The 22329-nt window shown below is 33.8% G+C and overlaps 1 protein-coding gene across 3 annotated transcripts in view; it reads left to right on the top strand.

Annotated features, from left to right (window-relative positions):
- Fer1HCH (Ferritin 1 heavy chain homologue) overlaps positions 1 to 22329 on the top strand; it is a 70668-nt gene that overhangs the window by 25414 nt on the left and 22925 nt on the right. For all 3 annotated transcript variants that reach the window (XM_066740390.1, XM_066740391.1, XM_066740389.1), the window contains one exon: positions 10684 to 10824. In XM_066740390.1, the coding sequence (XP_066596487.1) occupies positions 10684 to 10824 (141 nt within the window). The remainder of the gene's footprint in view (positions 1 to 10683; positions 10825 to 22329) is intronic.

Raw genomic sequence — 22329 nt, 5'->3', positions numbered from 1 at the left:
TACAATAATTTTCATGTTTTGTTATTAATTAATACTCATCTGATATGTTTTTTCTTCTCTGTTATTTACTAAAATCCATTCTTCTTTTCCGCAATCGTTTTCCGAAAATATTATTCTTGTTTACAATTACAAATTAAGGTTAACCGCGCCATTTGACAGCTAAGGACAAAATCCATTTTGCTACAGTTAAAATTCTCTAGATAAGGAGTCCTTAATCTAAGGAGCTCCTTAAGGACCGACTATGAATACGGCCGTAAGACTGAATTTTTTTACGCGGGCTCTTCAGCTAATTTTGAAAACATTTTATTCTTTTCAATTTTTTCTTAAAATAAAACGCATCTATCGTCTTTTTGCCGTAAATACTATTCGCGTCGCCCAAATATCACCATCGTAGGGGTCAACGAATATAGATATTCTCTTTCGTTTTTTTTTTTTTTTCTTTTTTTAGATTTTAGTAAGTTTATATAATATTTTCATTAACTTTTCGCACTTTCCACCTTCTCACAAAATATGCGAACAGATTCAAATTTCGATGAATGCAAAGACAAATGAAAATTACGAATGGTTCCGTTCAAAATCGTGTTGAAGAAGGAAAAATTGTTCCGTTGCGGATAAAAAAATAGTCCAAATCTGAACCACCAGTACTTCCGTAGTGCAAAAATAAACAAATGACTGTCAGTGCCGATAACTAACAGAGTTACCAAGGTATATCGCGAAAGCGAAAAAACAAATTATTTCGAATTTTATAAATTTTCTGTTAAAGAACAGTCCTTTTTAAGAAAAAATTGACAAGAATCATATGTTTTCAAAATTAGCTGAAGATTATATAAGAGTTTTTTGAAGCGATTTGAGCAAATTTTTCGTTTTTGTGAAAATCTTGTCATTTGTGAAAGAAAAAATTTAATCGAAAACCGTTGAAAAAATTCAGACATATTTTTTAAAATATTTCAAGAACTTTTTCCTCTCAGCACTCTGCTGACAAGTTCCTCGTTTACTAGGAAAAGCTACATACATATATTGGCAAAATTTTTGCGGTGTAGGCGCCATTTTGAAAATGTCGAAGCGAAAAATTAATTGTTCAATAATGCATTCTTTAACTTCAGACATTTATTTCGTCGGTTAAAAAGGTTTCAAGTCGATTGCTAAAGGGAAAGTCTTTGGAGATTCAACTTAAAAAATAAAGAGTGGAAAAGTCATGTTTTTTTGTGTTTAATCGACGTTTGTTCATAATTAACAATATTTTTTAGCAATTTTGGATGCACCGTCGAAAAGGGCAGGTTTCAAACTTTAAAAACATGTACCTCTCAATGTTTTCTAACGCGCTTGTAGCATTAGTTGTGAGCGGTGAAAGACCGGTGCACGGTGAGTAGCATTCTGGACCGAAACGGGTTAAAATGCTTTTGAAAAAGTTTTCATTTGAGACCATGAACATCAAACATAAACGATTCATGGATTCCAGAGATCTTACATCTCTTTTCACCGATATGCCCTAAATATGAATTTCTTCTCCAATATCTCTCAGACGTCTCACCCTAAAAATGCCATTTGCGGATGTCTCAATCTGTAGTCGATTGCTAATGTCAGCGACAAAGCCGGCGCAAGCGCAGTCAAATAAAATCGATATAATAAATATACGTAATCCGGTGATTAATGTTTTGTAGATATTATTCATACTATATGCAGGGGGGGGGGGGTGTCTTAGCAATGATGCTTTTAATTTTAACCATATATTCTTGAGAATAAACTAAGTAGACAATTCCTGTACCATTACATTCGTAAAAGCATCATTGCTGAGATAAATCAATTTTAATCCGATAACTCAGGGTTTCGATTCAACGGAAATAACGGAAATATTACTTCACTCTCACTTTCGTTGACACTTATCTTTCGATAAACAAAAGAAGCTGGTACTTTACCGTTTCGTATTGCCACACGCGCAACATGTGAAACTATACCAATTATAAGCATTACCTCCTGATGCCTTACATTCTTGATCCTTGTTCTGATGAAATTTATTTTATGCCTATTTTTGAAAGGATCCTCTGAAGTACCTATTTAGTTGAAAATTCTGGGTAACAATACGGTTTTATTTGTAGATTAATTTTGAAGCCGTTTTATCTTTTCGGTGACGCGACATATGAACTGCTTTAAGGTAGTCAAAAAATAAGTATTATACACGGAGAGAATATTACAGTACAATTTAGTGAAAAACACAATCAATTTTACTGTATTTTAAAGTATGGTTGACATAAGTCTGCATTACAGTACATTTTAAAGTGTACACAGTAAAAACTCGAAACCAAGAATATCTATTATGTATATCACTGATTTTTGCAAGAAAGCATGGGAAGTTTTATTGTGGTCCCAACAGTAAAAGTTTTGCAAGAAAACATGGGAAATTTTACTCTGGTCCCAACAGTAAAAGCTGTAGTAAAAATTAATACTTGAATTTTTACTGTGTTAGCACTGCAAATCTTAAAAACGAAAGATATGCCCCCCACCATTAAGACATTTTTCACTGACATGAAAGGCCCTGTTATATCACAGTAGCATATATATATATTTTTTTTATTTGATTTATAAGTGTATATATATGGTCACAACTTACCTTCTGACCGAACTATACAATTTTTCCTTCTGTAAAAACCACATACCTTGACGGGATTCGAAGCTAGGATCCTGTGATTACTAGTCCAGAGTTTAACCCACTCGGCTATTTGCTCCTTAATAACGTAGAGGCTTAGAATTGGACTTTCATTAAGCTCCACGTAAAAGCGGGCAGATTACCGATTTTGTTGAAAATAAAATATGTTAAAATATAAGAAAAATACAAGAGTTTTGGCACAAGTTAAAGCGAAAATTCCTTTTTTATTCCGGGCATACAGGCGGTCAAATTTTATATTTTTACTGTTTCTAGTAAAACACATAATATTTGAAAATTCATATTTCCTAAACAAATTAAGATAGAAGGCTCCCGCTTAAACTAAAATACTTAGAAATATTAATATTTTATTAGAAAAATAAAAAAAAAAAATAATTTGTTTAAAATTTTTAACACCGTTAATAAATGTAATAAACATTTAAATTAACAAATGTGTTGTCCTAGTCTGAAAATTATAAAAAATAAAAAACAGAAATGTTCCTTGAGATGTCCTCTACAGATAAAAAAATTATAATGTATATACTGTCTTATAGTGTTTATAATAAAAAAGAAAACGATTTTATCACGATGCGATCTGCCGAAGCTTCTGACCGTGCGCGTCCTGACAAAATAATTTTTTTTTCACTATAAACACCAAGAGAGTATATACAATATCATTTTTTTTATCTTTAAATAGCATCCTAAGGAAAATTCCTGATTTTTTTTTATAATTGTCAGAGTATGACAACACATTTGTTAATTTAAATGTTTATTAAAATTGCTAATGGTGTTACAAATTCATAGCAACCTATTTTACTTATATTTTTCTAATAAAATATGAATCTTCCTAATTATTTTGGTTTCAGCCAGAATCTTCAATCTTAATTTGTTTAGAAGACATGGTTTTTAAATATTGTGCTTTTGCCAAAAACATCAAAAATGCCAACTTTAACAGCTCGCATCCCGGAAAAGCAACATTTTCTTCACTCTAACTTGCGCCAAAAATCTTATATTTCCTTATCTTTTAACATTTCATTTTGAAAAAAAAAAAAAAAGAAAGGATCGGTGCTGTACTCCGAAATCTGATCGCTTTGACTTGAAATGGCCCAAAAGCAGCACGCTTATCCGTGTTAAAAATTTTAGGTGTGTAAAAAATATTTTGGGTTCGATACCAAATTTATTGAAAGATATACATTAAAAGTTTCACACTATAAGGAAACATAAATTTTAATATTTTCAAAAATGACACACTTATGTGATAAAAAGTGTGTCATTTTTGAAAATGGTGTAAACCTATAATATGTGTGTCGTTCAATACATTTAATCTCGGAACTAAAATATTTTTACACACTTATGATTTTCAACACGGATAAGCGTGTTACTTTCGTTATATTTAGTGTGCAAAGTAACACCAACACATCTAATGTAAAATACACATTAATGTGTATAGAATAACGGATTATATTCTGTCACATAACACACTTAGAGTTCACAGTGTAATGATTGTAACGTAGAATTTTGAAATTATGTCACAGGGCGATTTTAGTCATATCCTATTGGGGTCAAGATATACATATTGAGAATAGTACATTTATTATTTAATTTGACGAATTTTTACTTTAATAAACAGTAAAAATTACTTTTAACTTTTTACTGTGTTAAAAAGGACTATTTTGCCTGTACACTTGAGTAAACATTGAAATGCAAACATTACTTATCGATTGGGTTTACTGCAAAATTTATGAACTTGATTTTTTCGAAGAAATTATACTAGAAATTACTGTGCGACATTGTAAGTGCTACTGAAATTAAAGCATTTTACATCGGAATGCAGGGTTATGTCAACAGTACTGTGGCTCCACCGTAAAATGTACTGTAATATTCTCTCCGTGTATTAAAAAAGCAATTAGAAGAAATTTTATTATTACCTGTTTTTGAAAATTTTACTGTTTTATTACACAGAACTGTTTGCTGCATCACTGGAAGAGAAAAATGACTCGAAAATAGATTTTCAAGTAAAGCCATAGTCTTCTCCGGAAATTTCGACCTAAGTGGAGAGCTTGAGGGATCCCTTATGAATGAATAAGCGTTTTTTCATTTTATGAAAGGAGAATTCATAAAATTAAGAATAATTCTTTCTTTATGCCGCGGATTGTTCATAATTTTTACCTTCTTGACTAGTACTTTAGCATAGTCTCTGCTTGAATGGACTTACCAGTAAAATTAGCCAATTGCTTGACCAGATTTTAGTTTATAGTAACTAGAAGTTGATATGGTCACCAAAATAAAATATTTTACAATTCACCAAGCAAATTGTAATAAAATGAAGAGAAAAACATATGTATTTGCTAGCTTATCTGAAATCTTCTCGTACCTAAGAGCCTGCAAAGGCTATGAATAATAATCTACAGCATTATTAAAAAATTATTCTTAATTTTGTGGCTTCTTCATTCATAAATTGAGAAAGTCTTATTTATTTTTAAACGAATCCTTCAGGCTTTTCACTTATTAGGCCGAAATTTCGAGGCAAGGCAATGGCTTCACTTGAAAATCAATTTTTGAGTCATTTTGCTCTTCCGATGATGCAGCATACTGTTCTGTCTGATAAAAAAGTAAGATTTTCAAAAACATGAAAAAATAAAATTTCTTGTAATTCTTTTATTAATATAGTACTTATTTTTTGACTACCTTAGACCAGTTCATATGTTGCGACACCGCAAAGATAAAACAGCTTCCAAATCAATCTACATATAACTCCGTATCGTTACCCAGAATTTTTAATTAACTAGATACTTTTGAGGATCCTTTTAAAAATAGGCAAAAAATAAATTTCATCAGCACCAGGACTAGGAATATAAGACGTCAGGAGGTAATGTTTCTAATTAGTATAGTTGCACATGTGTGTGTGTGCGTTTGGTAGTACGGAACGGTGAAGTGCGAGCTTCTTTTGTTTATTGGAAGGGAACTGTCAACAAAAATGCGAATAAAATAATTTTTCCGTTAAATCGAAACCTTGATTTATCGGATTAACATTGATTTATCTCAGCAATGATGCTTTTACGTTATCAATGGTATATGATTTTATGACTTAGCTTGTGCTCAAGAGTAGGTGGTTAAAATTAAAACCATCGTTAACGATATTCCCTGTATATCGAAATTACAATTCTTCTCCATAATCGTCTTCTTCAGTTTTACGTTTATCTCGGACTAAAGTCGATCGCTAACGAAAATGACGTCACTTTCACAGCCCTTCCAACAAACTATACTCAACCATGAAACTATAGTTTTGAACTGTCAAATAAAATCGATATAATCGGTGCAACTAATCCGGTGATTACTGCTAACTTTATATTGTAATGTGGAGTTATTCATTATGTTGTGACAATAAATGTTAATTTCTCAAATTTACAATAAAATTTAATTAAGAACAACTGAAGGAGTTGAAAATTAGATAAGTATAACATTATATTTTACAATACACAGAATATAATATACTTTGTGATATTTATTTTTAAAATTAAATTAAGAAAGAACATTTCCATTTCTAGTGCTGAGGATAGAGCTGACACGATTCAATAAAATTGATCTTTACATATTTACTGTATTGTGCCAATGACAGGTATACTTTCAACATTGATGTTCATCGGTCATTATCAGGAGCATATTAATTGAAAGAATTTGTTAAAGTATTTTACATCATATGTTAGCGTTCAGTATTGAAATCATTAACAAAATGCATGTTTTTCTTTTTCTTTTCTTTAAACTGATATGGCTTTCAACTGTCCAAAAGTTTATATCATATATACGAATAATTTTTCAGGAGACAATGAAACTTTCTTATTACTACCTTAGAGAAAAGTTGATAAGTATTTATTAATCATTATTTAATATCCCATAAAAAACAAGCTTGGCTTGTAAAAAAAAGGACGGCAAATACATAAGTCGTATCTAGCATGATTAATATAGTAATATAAAATATTTTGATTAAAAAGAAAATAGTGAAATTCAAATGTTAGGCAAGCATAAATTATTGTTACCAAGGCGAAAGTTAAATTTGGAAAAAAGAAAATAGTAACATAAAAATTACTTGCCGGTGGCCCTGTTCTAAACGCTTTATTTAGACTTGGGTAATAAATTAATTTTACACCAATAATTTCGTTTGGATAGTTGTCACTGTCTGTGTAGTATTGTGTTGATCCGATCTGTTACGTAAGAATTTTCGTACTGTCCTTTCGCTGGGCCTCTCCTTGCGATCGTAACCGATAGCCGCCGAATACGACAACCGCCGACTACAGCCGAGAAGAATCGAACATATTAGTTCGGTGGAGGCGCGAAATATGGAAGACAGTTAGCTATATCGAGGTGATAGGATGTATATTTCATTACATACAAGTCGTGCACAACTTAGTATGAATGCCAGTGACCTCGTAGTTTTGTATATTTTTGTATGTGCATGTCAGGCCTTTGATTGATAGAAACACATCCATGTATACATATCGTACATGTATATATATATATATGTATGAATGTGTATTTGTGTAAGTATTTGGATGCATCCATTTTTTATGATAATAATATATGCAACAGGCCCGTTGTATGCAATCGTATTAAATAGCCACATTTTTAACTTCCGAGAAGCTACGCTTATATTGCAAGATAGCGACTTACACGTGAATATTACGGGCCCGGCAAGTAATTTTTATGTTACTATTTTCCTTTTTCCAAATTTTAACTTTCGCCATGGTAACAATAATTTATACTTGTCTAACATTTGAATTTCACTATTTTTTTTAATTAAAATATTTTATATTACTATATTAATCATGCTAGATACGACTTATGTACTTGCCGTCCTTTTTTTTTACAAGTGAAGCTTGTTTTTTGTGGGATCTTATAACGTTTTGTAAGAATATAGGTATTAAAACTAAACAATTATTTTAACTAATTCAATCTAACAAAACATTTTCCAGTGTTCTCATCGTTCCATAACGTAAAGCTTCAAATCAAAATATTAATTTGTTAATCTATTAAATAAAATATAAAATATTACAATAATGAATTCTCATCATAATTACACTTTTCGAGGCTTTTAATATAGTATTCAATGACTGTTTAAATTATATTTCCAACATTTTATACCCAAAACCACCTTAAAGCATTTCGCTTTCAAGAATTTGCTTCTAAATTTACCTCAAAATCCACATTTTTCTTAGGTGTAACTCTCACTATCAACTTTGCATTATGGCACTTTCCCCACAGCACATTAGTGCCATTTATATTTTCCTTTCATTAATATAAACTAGGAAATACACTAATTCCTGCAATGGATGCCTCTCTTCTTTAGATATATAATTTTCAGCTTCCTAAATTTATTCACTGTATGCCCCATCACATGTAAAATATTGCAATCATGAATTCTTTCCATATTTACAGATCTATATGATTTGGTTATAATTTTCATCAACTATGAGATTTCTAATTCCAAAATTGTATATCCAAAATCACCTGCAAGCCCTTCACTCTCAAGGATTTTATTATAAATTAACTAATATTTATCCATCATTTTTTTGGCTGTTACTCTCAACGTTAACTTTGAATTATTGCACTTTCTCCAGCCGACTAGTGCCATTTATATTTTATTTTTATTAATATAACCTGGAAAACACACCAATTAATACAACGGAAGCCTCTCTTAGATGTACAGCTTTCAGTTTCCTAAATTTATTCACTGTATACCCCATCACATGTAAATGATTGAAATCATGAATTATTTTCATATTTACACATCTGCATGATTTTATTATAATTTTCATTAACTATTTGATTTATATTTCTACAATTTTGTGCCCAAAATCATCTAAATGCTCTTCACTTTCAAGGATTTGCTTAGAAATTGATCCCTTTTTCTACCTTTTTCTTAACTGTTACTCCCAATATCAACTATGAATCAGGGCTCTTTTTCAAGCAAACTATATAGTGCCATTTTTATTTTCTTTTCGTTAATAAAAACTAGAAAATACACAAATTAATGCAATGGAAGCCTCCCTTTTGTGGATATACTGCTTTCAGTTTTGCAAAATTATTCACTGTATATTCTATCGTATGGATCATATTAAAATGATGACTTCTTTTCATTATTTCACTTCTAGATGTGATGTTATTATTATATTTATTATTTAATTGACCTATATATTTCAAAGAGTTTATGTCCAAAGTCACCTGTAAGCCTTTCACTATTAACAATTGACTTCCAAATTTTTTAATTTCTCCACTCTTTCCTTAGGTTTAACTCTCAACATTAACTTTGCATTATGACTCTCGGACGAATTCTATGGCGCGCTACTCCAGCAGAACGGGCCGCTGCGCCACAAGTGTGCACTTGCGGAAAAACGAAAGTCGCTTGTCGTACGTTCAATACAGCTGCATATTATCCGGAGTGACAGTAGTCACACGTAGAAAGGAAAGAGTTAAGAAATTATTAGACACCAAATTATCTTGTCACTGTCCGTTCGCAGTGCGCATCTGGCGCTGGGTGACTATAGTCACCGGCCCGTACGTACCGAGCGTCGGGCGTTCGGTGACTATACCGACCGTAGCGAAAGGGTTAAATATTGCAACTCAAGCCTGCACAATGACACAATAAGCACGTTATTGCAATTCAATCTGAAATAAAATCTCACTAAGTAACAAAAAATATATTACATATTATATTATAAAATTCAATGTTATTCTTATAAAAAATTAAATTTGAATAATTTTTTTTGAGATAATCATAATTTCTTTCTATTCTGACTAGAGAAACGTAGATAAATATTTGGTTTTAATAATTTTTTATATTATAATTGAATGATATATAACGATTAGAAAATATTCATCTACTTTTCTTTAATCGTAGTAATAAGAAAGTTTTATTGGCTCTTGGAGAATTGTTTGTACATATGATATAAACTATCGAAGAGTTACATTCCACATCAGTTTAAAGAAAAGAAGAGTTAAACATGTATTTTGTTAATGATTTCAATACCTGGAAGTTTAGCATATGATTTTCAAATACCTTAACAATTTCTTGCAATTAATATGTTTTTGATAATCATCAATGCACATAAATGTTGAAAGTATACTTCTCCTTGGCACAGTGTTGAAAATATGTAAATATTAATCTTACTTTATCCAGTCAGCTCTATCCTCAATAATGAAAATAGAAATGTTCTATCTTAATTTATCTGAAAAAGAAATTTCACAAAGTACTACGAAGTATATAACCTCCTGTATTCTAAAATATTATGTTTTACTTATCTAATAATTGTCGACTCCTTATGTCATTATTATTCGAATTTATTTGTCATTTTAAAAATCAGACACATTCACTAAGATAACAATGAACAACCTCACTGTATTAAATATACGTTACCTTACATTACAATTGACAGTTAACAAGTCGACGGATTAGTTATGTCGATTACATTGACTTTATTTGATAGTTCACAACCATAATTTTGTCGTTGAGTTTAATTGGTTGGCAACGCTGAGAAAAAATGACGTCATTTTCCTCTTAGCGGCCAACTTCAGCCCGAGACATACATAAATTTGGAGAAGGAAAAGATGACGAAGGAGGAAAATCTTAATTTTCGATACATATATATATATATATAGTTAACTGAGTATGATATCTCTGGATTGCCTAAACCGATTTTGATGTTCATGGGCTCAAATGTAAGCTTGTTCAAAACTATTTTAAGAAAAGCTTTACTTGAATCATGACAATAGATTATTCACCGAGATAAATCGTTGAAAATTGTGACGGCCGAACTAGTTGTATAAGAGAAGTAGCGCTCGATGGCGGTATAGACATGTCTTTATCTATTTTTGTATGTACTTGCCGTCGAGACACTATCGTGTCTCTTGATTTTGGAATTTCGAAAGAAACAGATATAAAAACTGCTACAAGCGGACAAGGAAAAAGCTTCGCTAGCATTAACTTTAGGATAAATAAGAAAAATTGATAATTGCAGCATTTATATGAGTTTTACTTTTATTTTTAGAAACCTCTTCGTGAAGATTGGAACAGTGGCGTTGAAGCTCTTTCAGATGCCTTGAATTTAGAAGCTCAAGTAACACGTAGCATTCGTGAAATTATTGCAACATGCGAAAATCCGAAAAACAACAATTTCAATGATTATCATGTAAGTTTTAAATTGTATTTATCAAAGCGTTAATTATACTACAAAAAATTTCTGCAGCTCAATCGTACTATTTATGGACCCTTCAATGGTATTGCGTAATGTTCATAAAAACGGTGCCCTAGGCGGCATTAGGACGCGTTGCAGAGCACATCGTTTTTTGTTTTACTCACTTAATGGGGTCACCCTGTGTAACAGCCGGTTTTCTCGGGATTTTTTTTTTTTTTTTTTTTTCTACGAGGATTAAAAAGATATAAGCTCCAAATTTCTACTATTTATTTGTTGATATTTTTCTAATAATCTTGAATTTTTTCATCGTGTAAAATCTTCATAAATAAATGTGTGGCACCACTCCGAATTGATCCAGGTCGAAAAAACCGATGTCGATGGTCTTCACGATTCCGGCTGATTGGCTTATCTGAAATTAAGAAACCAAACGGCAATTGAATCTGTAGGAAGGATTGTATAGGTATAGCGCAAACTAGAATCCTTTGAAAATATGGAAAATTGAATATTTTACATGGATTAAAACAAAAAATTGATTTTTCACATTTAAAAAAATTTTTTGTTATGTTATAAAAATCGGCTTGGAATTTTTAAATTATCCTAGTTTGCGCTATACCTTCTGACGTTACTGACTATCCCAAAGGGTAGAATAGGAAGGGAGGGGGGAGTGGCCCCTCACCGCCCAAATTCAAACCCCTGTGTGTGATGTTAGCACCGCAACTTTTTAAAATTAAAAAGAAAACAGCGTTCTAGTGGCACCTCGACGAATTCTACAGTTCCTTAGCTGTTTTAGAAACAGTTCCTCAATTTTAACCCCTTTACTGCCAAGGAACGCCGTCGCGCTGCTCTCGCCAGTTGTGAAAAATGCCAGCGTCGCAATAGCGCTCTTTTTCACACACAGTTCACTTTTGGCCCGCGCAAGTGACCGCCGTGTTACCGTGTTCGTATTTTTATGCATTATATTGCATTCTAACTATCTTCGATCGCATATTCTTTTTTACTGGCATTTTTAGCATATATTCGTAAAATATGTATGGTACTAAAAGGGTTAAGCCGAAAAAACGAAAATTAAAAATTAGGGTGCTAAATTCACTTTTTCGTACCAAAAACATCTCAATAACTTTTGAAATAATGGTTATATAACAAATCTTTTTAGACATATAGATGGAACTCGTTGAGTTGCTATTAGAACCACTGAAAAAAGTAAATAAACAAATAACAAAAGATTATTCATTTATATTTATTTTTTTCTTTTTTAATGGTAGTTTCTATACTACGATGAAAAGTTCTATCAGTTTGTGCAATAAAGATTTCCGACGAAACTGATAGATAAAAAGTTACAGCTGATTTTCGGTATGACAAACGCGAAAATTCCATGTCCATACATGGAAATATTTTTTTGCCAGTTCTAGGCTAGCTCGTGGGAGTTCTTATCACACCCCATCGAGTAGAATCAAAAACTCTTGATTATATTAAAATAATCTCATACTTTTTTAGTTATATTTTTATAGAAACAAAAACTTATACACACATGCACATATGTTGCAGTTTATTAGGCTCTACTTATTTATTATGTTCATTTTTACAGGTATTGTCACAGAATAATAAGGCTGTACAGAAACAGCAACGCGATCACCACAGTAACGATAAGAATAATATTTAAACCTGAGACATACTTTAATTTACTGCGAATAAATAAGTAAACTGAGAAATCTAATTATTCTTTTTACTTTTTCACGTAAATGATAACCTGAGGAATAATTCCGGTGCTCAAGTGTTCTTTCATACGTTTTTTTTTTTCAAGTCATCATAATTGTAAAATGCATTATTATGTGTATAAACGAAAAGAGTGTAATGACCCATACGTTATACTATGTACGGATGTGTAACTTACTACACCAGTGAGTAGATAAATTGTATCTGCAACCTTAATGGTTTTTTAGTTATATTCACTAATTTGTAATTAGAAATTTTTTTATTTTGCATTTATTGTGTAGGTAACTAGGATCGGATAAGATGCTCTTATCAATAATAATATGTGGACCGAAGTTTCTGATGAAGGTTGTTCCTGTGTGTATTGTTTACATAATACACGATAAGATGATAGGCTATAGTCTATTGGCTCTTGTACTCCTGACAGCTCGGTTTCTATCAAAACATTAAAATTGACAATTAGCAATATAGTTTGTAACAATTTAGAGTATCTATTACATTTTGCGCAATGTTTTCTATAAGTACAATTTGGAAGGTTAGACAATATCCAGGGTGTTTTGCGTAAGACGCTCCAGAGCATAGATATAAAATGATGAGTATATCTCTTTAACTATAAGAGATATTCAACTTTTTCATATGACCTTTTTGAAAGCAAATAACAAGAGGTTTCGAAAAAGTCCTATGGGTCCTATGCAGAAATTGAATATATTTTATAGTTAAAGAGATACGCGTCATTTTGTTTTCATGCTCTGGAGCGTCTTACGCAAAACACCCTGTATATATATATATATATATATACACTGCAGGCCAAAAGTTTAGGACCACTTGGTAAAATTGTGAACAAGACAGGCTCTCCTTTAAGTGCGTGTAGTTTGGCAACCCTAAAAGGTAGAACAAATTTAAGGATATCGTCGTGAAGCTTATTAAATTCCGCATCCTACTGCATTAATTTGACCTAAGAAAATCTAAAGGGTGTCTGTATTCAAGGAGAGGAACATGACAACATTTTCGACGTCTCTTTAATTATTGATATCAATTTTCAATTCTTTGCACCGCTCATAATAATTGTCTGAGGCATTTGGAATTCAAGTAGGTGAAAGCTTGAATCTTTAGCTTTCATGCAAGTCCAAAAACGTTTATAAATTCTTATTAGGTCCGCAATTATTACATAATTAATGAAGCAGTGTTCGGCCAGCATTTTTCCCGTAAAACATCTGCTCACTGAGCTCTTGAAGTAAATTCAGGTCTGTATAAATTATGGGTGCAAAAAGGGGGAACCACGTTTAACTTTTCTTTCATTTGATTAACAACTATTCTACGGTTTCAAATAAATCAATGAAAGTTTGAATACAATTAACATATTTATACTTTTATTGATTGAATTGGAACACGTAGTATTGTTAATAATAAAAATAAAAAAAATTAAAAGTGGTACCCATTTGGCACCCATAACTTATACCGACCTGCATTTGTTCTTAGAGCTTGGCGAGCAGATGTTTTCCGGACAAAATGCTGGTCGCACACTGCCCGACTAATTGTCAAATAACTGCGGACCAAATAACAATTTATATATGTTTTTGGTCTTAAATGAAAGCTTAAGTTTCAAGCTTTCACATACTTAAGTTTCAACTTTGTAAGACTATTACTATACCTGGTGCAAGTCATTGAAATTGAGTATCCATATATAAAGAGACATAAAAAATTGTATGATATCTCTATTCTATAATATGGGCAACTATTGGATTTTTTTAGATCAAATCATTATGGTTGGATGCGGAATTTTATAAGCTTTCCAACGGTACTCTTAAATTTCTTTTAACTCCTAGGGCTGCTAAACCACTCGCACATAAAGAAGAGCATGTCGTTCTGACACTTTTGTCAGGTGGTCCTAAACTTTTGGCCTGCAGTGTACATATTCCGCTAGATGACCTGCATTGCAATTTACATCTAATACACGACTATTTCGAGTTATCAACTCTTTCTTCAATAGCTCTATATTTTGTAATATGTCTGCCCTTTACTGACAATGGCTACTTAAAAGTTTACCTTTTGTTAATATTGTGCAAGCAAGTTTAGTTGTTTCATTGTTACTTTGCTCAATTCCTTTCTTATAGGCAGTATTTATTGCACTACCGGTTAATAGAATCTGTAATAACGAATCAAAAGCGCAAGTATTTTTTACTGAAATTTCTGTATAGTTTTGGCTTTTTACGCTTTTACATAAATTGCCATTTTTTACATCGAGAATGTCAATTACGTTTAGATTTTTAGTAAAATCCCACTCTGGGCAATAAGTTACATAATTTTCCTTCTTTTTTGACTGTTGTTTATTTGGAGAATTTCCTTCAAGTCCTTTCCAATTTTCTCGTTCATTTAAATTATCTCTGGTATTGTTTGGTGTGCCTGGCTCATCCACTATTTCTGTCGAATACATATCCTCTATATTTCCACTTAATTCTATAAGGGATTCTTTAAATCAATAACTGTTTTCTCTAGTTGCTCCTCATTCGTAATGATTTCTCATGACTGATATTCGTCCAAATTAGTTTCCTCATTTGATTTAAATTCATTTTTTTTTAGCCAAATGTGTCCCATTTTTGTTATTCTTCATTTTTTCATCAACTGCTGCAAGAGATAATAATTTTATTCTTCCCTCTAAATATTTTGTATGATTTAGAGCGAATTTATCAACGCGCAAAGGAATCTGCCCCTTAAATACGCATTATTTTATGACAGAAAATTCTGCTTCTACCGAGGATGATGTTTGCCGTATTTTCTTTGTCATTACAATATTTGCACATCAATCCTGACCACAGTGTTACATATGGTAATAAAGTTTTTAGTTTTTCGGCAGCCTTTGGATTGAAAAATGCGTTAGCGAAGTCACTACTTTCAGACCGCGATGCGAAGTTAAATGCACGAGCAAAGATTTCATCCATTTAATTCACCCAAGCGCATTTGATTGTCTTTACGGGAATATGAATGTCAAGTGATAGATCTTCATCTATATCAATATCATCTCGTTAGCTTTTATTATAGCTTTTTTTTGACGTAATTTAAACAATTTTCTGATATTACATTATAACCTGCATCACGAATACCACAATCTTCAATCAGTGCTACAACTAAACTTGACTCTGCCAATTTCTCAATTTCTGTCAATGTTTTTAGCTGCAATAAATGTGCAAATGATCTTAAATAGAAATGTCGTATTTTTTTTTATTTTTTTATTCGAACAATCTCACCTTGCAATTATAGCTATCATGAATTGCTAACGTCTAACGTATAAAATAACTAATACAATTATCAGTTTTCTTTTACACAAGGATAACGTAACATTTTTGCAAATAATCTTCAATATCGATGCAACCAGAAAATGCTCGAGCCACTGCTATTAAAATTACCTTGCTAACGTCGCTCACTACTTTTCTCGGTGCTTTTACACCAGATCCTAATATTTCTAATAAAAAAATTAGTTATTGTGATTGCATCTTGCTTTGCGGAAAGCATATGAAATACTGGTATACTACAATCCTATGTGACGGACATGCATTGGTATAGAAATATATTTTAGATGACTTTTCACACCATTTGATAATTTTATCCTTTTAGCTACGTGCCACCTGTAGCATCTATAGTCATGTAATGCTCTTTGCATCTTTTACGTGACTCTCTCTCTCTCTCCCTCTCTGTAAGTGGATAAACTGTCTGTTGTACTGTCCCACTATTAAGTCACACACAAGTTTTGCTGCCTTAATTTCCCTATGGGGTTTTGTTGCAGCTATATTTAGTATCTGATCTCAGGCCATCATTTGAGATATAAATTTTGTCGATACTAATTGTTTCCTGGTTGGATTTTGAGGATTTATTTGGCTTCTGATCCTAACCTCCAATTTGTTTGCCCCGCCTATCTGTCACGATCAGCTGCCTGCGCATGTCCATACCTACAGTACGTTCTGCTTTACGCCGCTCTACAGCAACTATACCACGTCAATGTGACTCCTTGCTACGCGGGTAAAGGACGACACGCAATGAGACATACATATAGCGCGCGCATACTACGCACTTTGGCTTCGTCTTCAACAACCTGTCCGAATATCCCGTATTGGCCATAGTTAACCGGACACCCTGTATATTTATTAACTTATTTATTTGTGCGTTGGCTTGTTTATTGGTGTGTTAACTTGCTTATTTATTTGTTTGTTAACTTATTTATTTACTTGCTTGCTAACTTATTTATTTATTTGTTAATTTATTTAGTTATTTGTTAACTTATTTATTATTTTCTACGTAATATCTGCGGTTTTGCGTTTATATTTACGTTTTATTTGCGACCATTGAAATGCCGGCTATTAATTGTGGATTATGCGGGGGCTTTGTTGGGAAAAATGATCTCACACAGTTTTGTTTCATTCCCGGGCATGGATATCATACATCGTGCGTCCGGCGTGAACTGAAACTCTCTTCTACAGACGTCATCCCTATGCATAACTGTAATATTTGCGCCAGATCAACCAATCATGTGATCCAGCCCGTAAATGCTAATGTTAATAAGCCTGTTGCTGCATCAACTGCGTCGGAGAATGATGCTAGTGCAATTCCATCTGCTGAGCCATCACTGGCTGTGCTTTTTGCTGGACTTAATGAGCGTCTTGATGCGATTAGCTCTAAATTAACAAAAATTGATGATTTGGCTGTGAAAGTAGATTCCTGCATTACTAAGCTCGACTCTATGTCATCTCGTATTACTGAGGTTGAGAGCACGGTTGGTGAGCTGAAAGTCACCTTTGACAAGCTGAATTCTAGGGTCAGTGTATTAGAATCGACTTCGCGTGAGAACACCGTAAAGCAGGATCTGGCCGTTGATTTGCAATCAAGAATTACTCACCTGGAGTTTGATTATAATAGGACTCAGCTACTTTTTTCTGGCATACCGCAATGCAAAGATGTCTTAGACGCTAAACTTATTTTGATCATTTTTAAGGTCCTCTGTCTTAACCTTGGGCCGGAGGTTATTGTCAGTACTAGACGTCTCCATGCCAGTAAGGCGAATAAGCCGGGAACCCTTAGTGTTCAATTTACAAATGAAGCCACTGCTTCAAGCATAATCTCAGCTAAACGTTCACTAGGACATCTCACGGCTAACATGATCGATGCTTCATTTGATAAAACTAATGTGTATATTAATAGGTTTCTGCCCCCTGCTTTATATAAGTTGCTAAGTGATACCCGATCTGCGGCTAAGAAAGCGAATTATGAATTTGTATGGGTGGATGATCGTGGTAATATTAAGGTTAGAAAATCCTGATCGTCAACGGTTATTAGAATTGACTCTAAAGCTGATTTCTCTAAACTGGTCTTATGAGACCCTTCCCCCTCTACTTCATGTATCTGTTCACACACTGTAAGCAACGTTTTGAAGATATGTCATGTTAATGCGCAGTTGGTACCGGCTCACCTTTGTGAATTTAGAAATTATTTTGTAAATCAGTCATATGACGTTATTATGGTCTCTGAAACCTGGCTTACCCCGGTGATTTCTGATGATTTTATTGCTCTACCGGGTTATTGTGTCTTGCGTTGTGACAGAGCTGTTAAGAGGGGTGGAGGGGTCTGCATTTTTTATCGTGACATCTATAATGTCAGGCTAATTCGATCGTCTTCCTCTGACGCATATATACCCAGGGTTGAATACTTATATGCTGAGTAAATTGCGAACTCTACTAAACTTTTCCTTGCTGTGATATACCGGCCTCCATGTATTGCTTTTGGCCAGGATTTGGAGGATGTGTTTATGGATATTTCTCAGAATTATGCTTGCAAGGTTATCATGGGTGATATAAATACGGACCTTGGTTCGAACACACCTGATTGCGCCTACTTCCGCCGTACTATTGAACTTTCCTCACTTTATCTTGTGCCTTATCTATCAACCCATCACACCTCTACTTCGCATACATGGCTTGATGTCTATATTGTGGATGGTGATGAGAGAGTTCAAAATTTGTCTCAAGTTGCTATGCCTTTTCTTTCTGGGCAAGATCTGATTGATATTGTATATAAATTCACCATAGATACTCCACATCCTGTTTCCGGCATACGTGTTAGGCATTGGGGAAACTTCGCGACATCTCAGGCAGTAGCTTCTCTTGCTAATTTTAATGAAATATTTGTTGCGGGTACTATTGATGGTGCTGTTGAGACGCTGAGTCACGTGTTGACGTCTTATTTGGACGTGTTTGAACCTAGTTTTACTTTTACGCCCACAAAACCTCGATCTCCATGGTTGACCTCCAGTGTTAAGGAGGAAATAGTATACAGAAACAAATTTCGTCATAAATTGCGTCGCCTATCTTACGCTTCATTGGCCTATCAATCCCTACGGTCGGATTATGTTCTTGCTCGGAATAGGGTTCGTGGTATGATTCGGTCTGCTAGGGAAAAATTCTGTATTGCATCCATAAATCGATGTTCCAACCCTAAGTCATTATGGAACTGTCTTCGCAATCTGAATATTATTCCGAGAAGTTTACGCGGTGCTGCATGCAGTTTTGAGCCTGATCTATTGTCTTCCTACTTTTGTTTTTTTTTTCAAGGTGTCTCTGACTGGTTCTGATCAATTGTCTTTCCCAGTTGATCTAGTACCATTACCACCTTACAATGGGGATAACTTCTATTTCTCTCCAATTGACCTCCCGACTATCCTCAGATTCTTTAGAATTTCCGACTCGCTCTTAGCTGGCAGTGATTTGCTTTCTTCCAGGCTTCTGCAGGCTTGTTCTACCTCGATTCTACCTGCCTATCTTGAGATCTGCAGCCTTTCTCTATCTTACTCATATTTTCCGAGTAGCTGGAAGCACGCTTGTATTACTGCGGTCCCTAAGGTGAAAAATCCCACTGAGCTCACTGACTTCTGGCCTATATCTATCATCCCTGTACTGTCTAAAATCCTCGAGCGTATTGTGCATAGGGAAATTTTGCGTTATCTTAAAGATTCGATCTTTTCAGACGAAACTCAATATGATTTCTGCCAAGGGCGCTCTACTCAAGATGACGGATTACGTACGCCTGGGTATTGATAAGAGACAGGTAACTGTGCTTGTTCTCTTTGATTTCTCTAAGGCTTTTGGCACAGTTAACGGGATCCCTCAAACCCTCTGTAGCCAACATTACGGAACGAAAAACGAGGGAGAATTGTCCAGTGCTATTTCTCAACTGATTTCAATGTTTTTGGGCATGTTGGAATCGTTAGGACTCGCACTTTGTCATAAATAAAGCCGTATTTTCCAAAAAACGTAAAAAAGTAAAATTATTTAAAAATTCGCATTAATAATACTTAAACGCAAAACAAATCGAAAAATCGGGCTTCTTTATGACGAGGTGCCAGACCTAACGATTCCAACAAGCCCAAAAACATTGAAATCGGTTGAGAAATAGAGCCGTACCATTGTCCCGCGTTTTTGAGGTGGACGAAAAGCAAAAATTGTTAGGAAGAAAGCTAGGCTTCCACCCCTCTCGCGGCTCACGCTAACGTGTTCCCCCACTCTAGCATCGAAACTTACTGCGAAGCTTTCGTCTCATAATTACGCTATTCCCCTATCTGTAGCTATACACATATAAATACCGCTAAAATAATGTGGAGAACATTTCATCTTGCCGATATAATGAAATTGCTAAAAATGCAATTATCATTTTGAAATAAAATTGTAGAAAAGGAGATTTCGTAATGCTTGAAATATCTAGGGCATACGGCGAAACGCGGGACAATGGTACAGTCGTATTTTTCAACAGAATTTGATGAGACTAGTCATAACTAAAGCCGTTCTTCATGTAGATTGTCCTAAAGAGCTCGCATTTTCGATAAAGCCTATAGTTTTCTAGTTATGAACGATTGAAGATGGACGTGCGCAACAGCTGATCTACGCGAGAGAAGAAATATGTATTTGTGCGCCGTGCAACTTCAAACGTTCATAGCTGAAAAACTATAAGCTTTATCGAAAATGCGAGCTCTTTAGGACAATCTACATGAAGAATGGCTTTAATTATTACTAGTCTCATCAAATTCTGTTGAAAAATACGACTGTACCATTGTCCCGCGTTTCGCCGTATGCCCTAGATATTTCAAGCATTACGAAATCTCCTTTTCTACAATTTTATTTCAAAATGATAATTGCATTTTTAGCAATTTCATTATATCGGCAAGATGAAATGTTCTCCACATTATTTTAGCGGTATTTATATGTGTATAGCTACAGATAGGGGAATAGCGTAATTATGAGACGAAAGCTTCGCAGTAAGTTTCGATGCTAGAGTGGGGGAACACGTTAGCGTGAGCCGCGAGAGGGGTGGAAGCCTAGCTTTCTTCCTAACAATTTTTGCTTTTCGTCCACCTCAAAAACGCGGGACAATGGTACGGCTCTATTTCTCAACCGATTTCAATGTTTTTGGGCTTGTTGGAATCGTTAGGTCTGGCACCTCGTCATAAAGAAGCCCGATTTTTCGATTTGTTTTGCGTTTAAGTATTATTATTGCGAATTTTTAAACAATCTTATTTTTTTACGTTTTTTTGGAAAATACGGCTTTATTTATGACAAAGTGCGAGTCCTAACGATTCCAACTAGCCCAAAAACATTGAAATCGGTTGAAAAATAGCACTGGATAATTCTCCCTCGTTTTTCGTTCCGTAATGTTGGCTACAGAGGGCTTGAGGGATCCCGTTAATCATGTACTTTTGCTACGCAAGCTTTCAGCACTTGACTTTTCGGAATCTGTATTGCGGTGGTTTTGGTCATATTTGTCGGGCCGCAAATGTGCTGTTCGTTTTCAGGACTCTGTTTCTTCGTGGCATTCAGTTACATCTGGTGTACCTCAGGGTTCTGTCTTAGGCCCTTTGCTCTTCATACTGTATACGGCTGACGTTGCTTCTGTTTTTGCTGACTATCTCCTTATACGCTATGCAGATGACATTCAGGTTTGTCCTCGATGTAATCCTGGAGATGTTGATCAGTGTATTGCCAATCTTAAGGGGGTATCCTGCTTTGGAAGGCCTAAAAAACTGTTTTTCACGGAATTTTTTTAAGATAGAAAAAAATAACCTACTCCAGCGAACTTTCAGGAATATTTTAGTATATAATTGAACATTATAAAAAAATTTTTTTAAAGAAAAATATCAAAATGCAGCCAATTATTAGACACATTTGTTGGGCAATCCGTAATCCGAGTCTTCTATTGGCGGGAGTGATAGCTCTTAATTTTGATCTGAAACAGAAAGCCAAAAAAATATTTCATTTTCATACATGTATTTTCTATTTGAACCAAGAGAAATCCGAAGAAATTGTGAAATTTGAAATTTTTTCCGGATTTTGAAGCAAAAAGTGCTTTTTACGAGAAAAAAATCTCTTCAATGTGCTGAAAAAGTCTTTTAGAAATTTATTTCCAAAAACCTTTTTGGTTCATATAGAAGAGTAGATAAAACTGAAGCTAAAAAACTTCGGATCGTTACGATAGCTTATTTATGTTTTTTGCAAACACACCCGCCAGTTTAGAAAAAGCGCTTTGAACTTTATGAACTGGAAAAATGTTAATTTTCGACTACTTACGGTAATAATTCGCTAATCAGCTATTCCTGCGCCATACAATAGACCTTCAGCTTCCTCATGGAACCCATTTTGTTGAAGTTGTTCAATTCTACGGGCCGTACGAGCTTCCTTACTGGAAAGAGACGAACGTCGTCTTTCTCGTTCAATCCGTTGTATGTCGACATTATCCGCAAACATTTTACATTGCTGG

This window comes from Prorops nasuta, unplaced genomic scaffold, assembly GCF_024137725.1.
Source record: "Prorops nasuta isolate Cenicafe-Biocafe unplaced genomic scaffold, Cenicafe_Pnas_1.2 PNAS00023, whole genome shotgun sequence".
NCBI lineage: Eukaryota > Metazoa > Arthropoda > Insecta > Hymenoptera > Bethylidae > Prorops > Prorops nasuta.
Note: the sequence above shows the minus strand (reverse complement) of the source record. Positions and strands in the feature narration are given on the sequence as shown.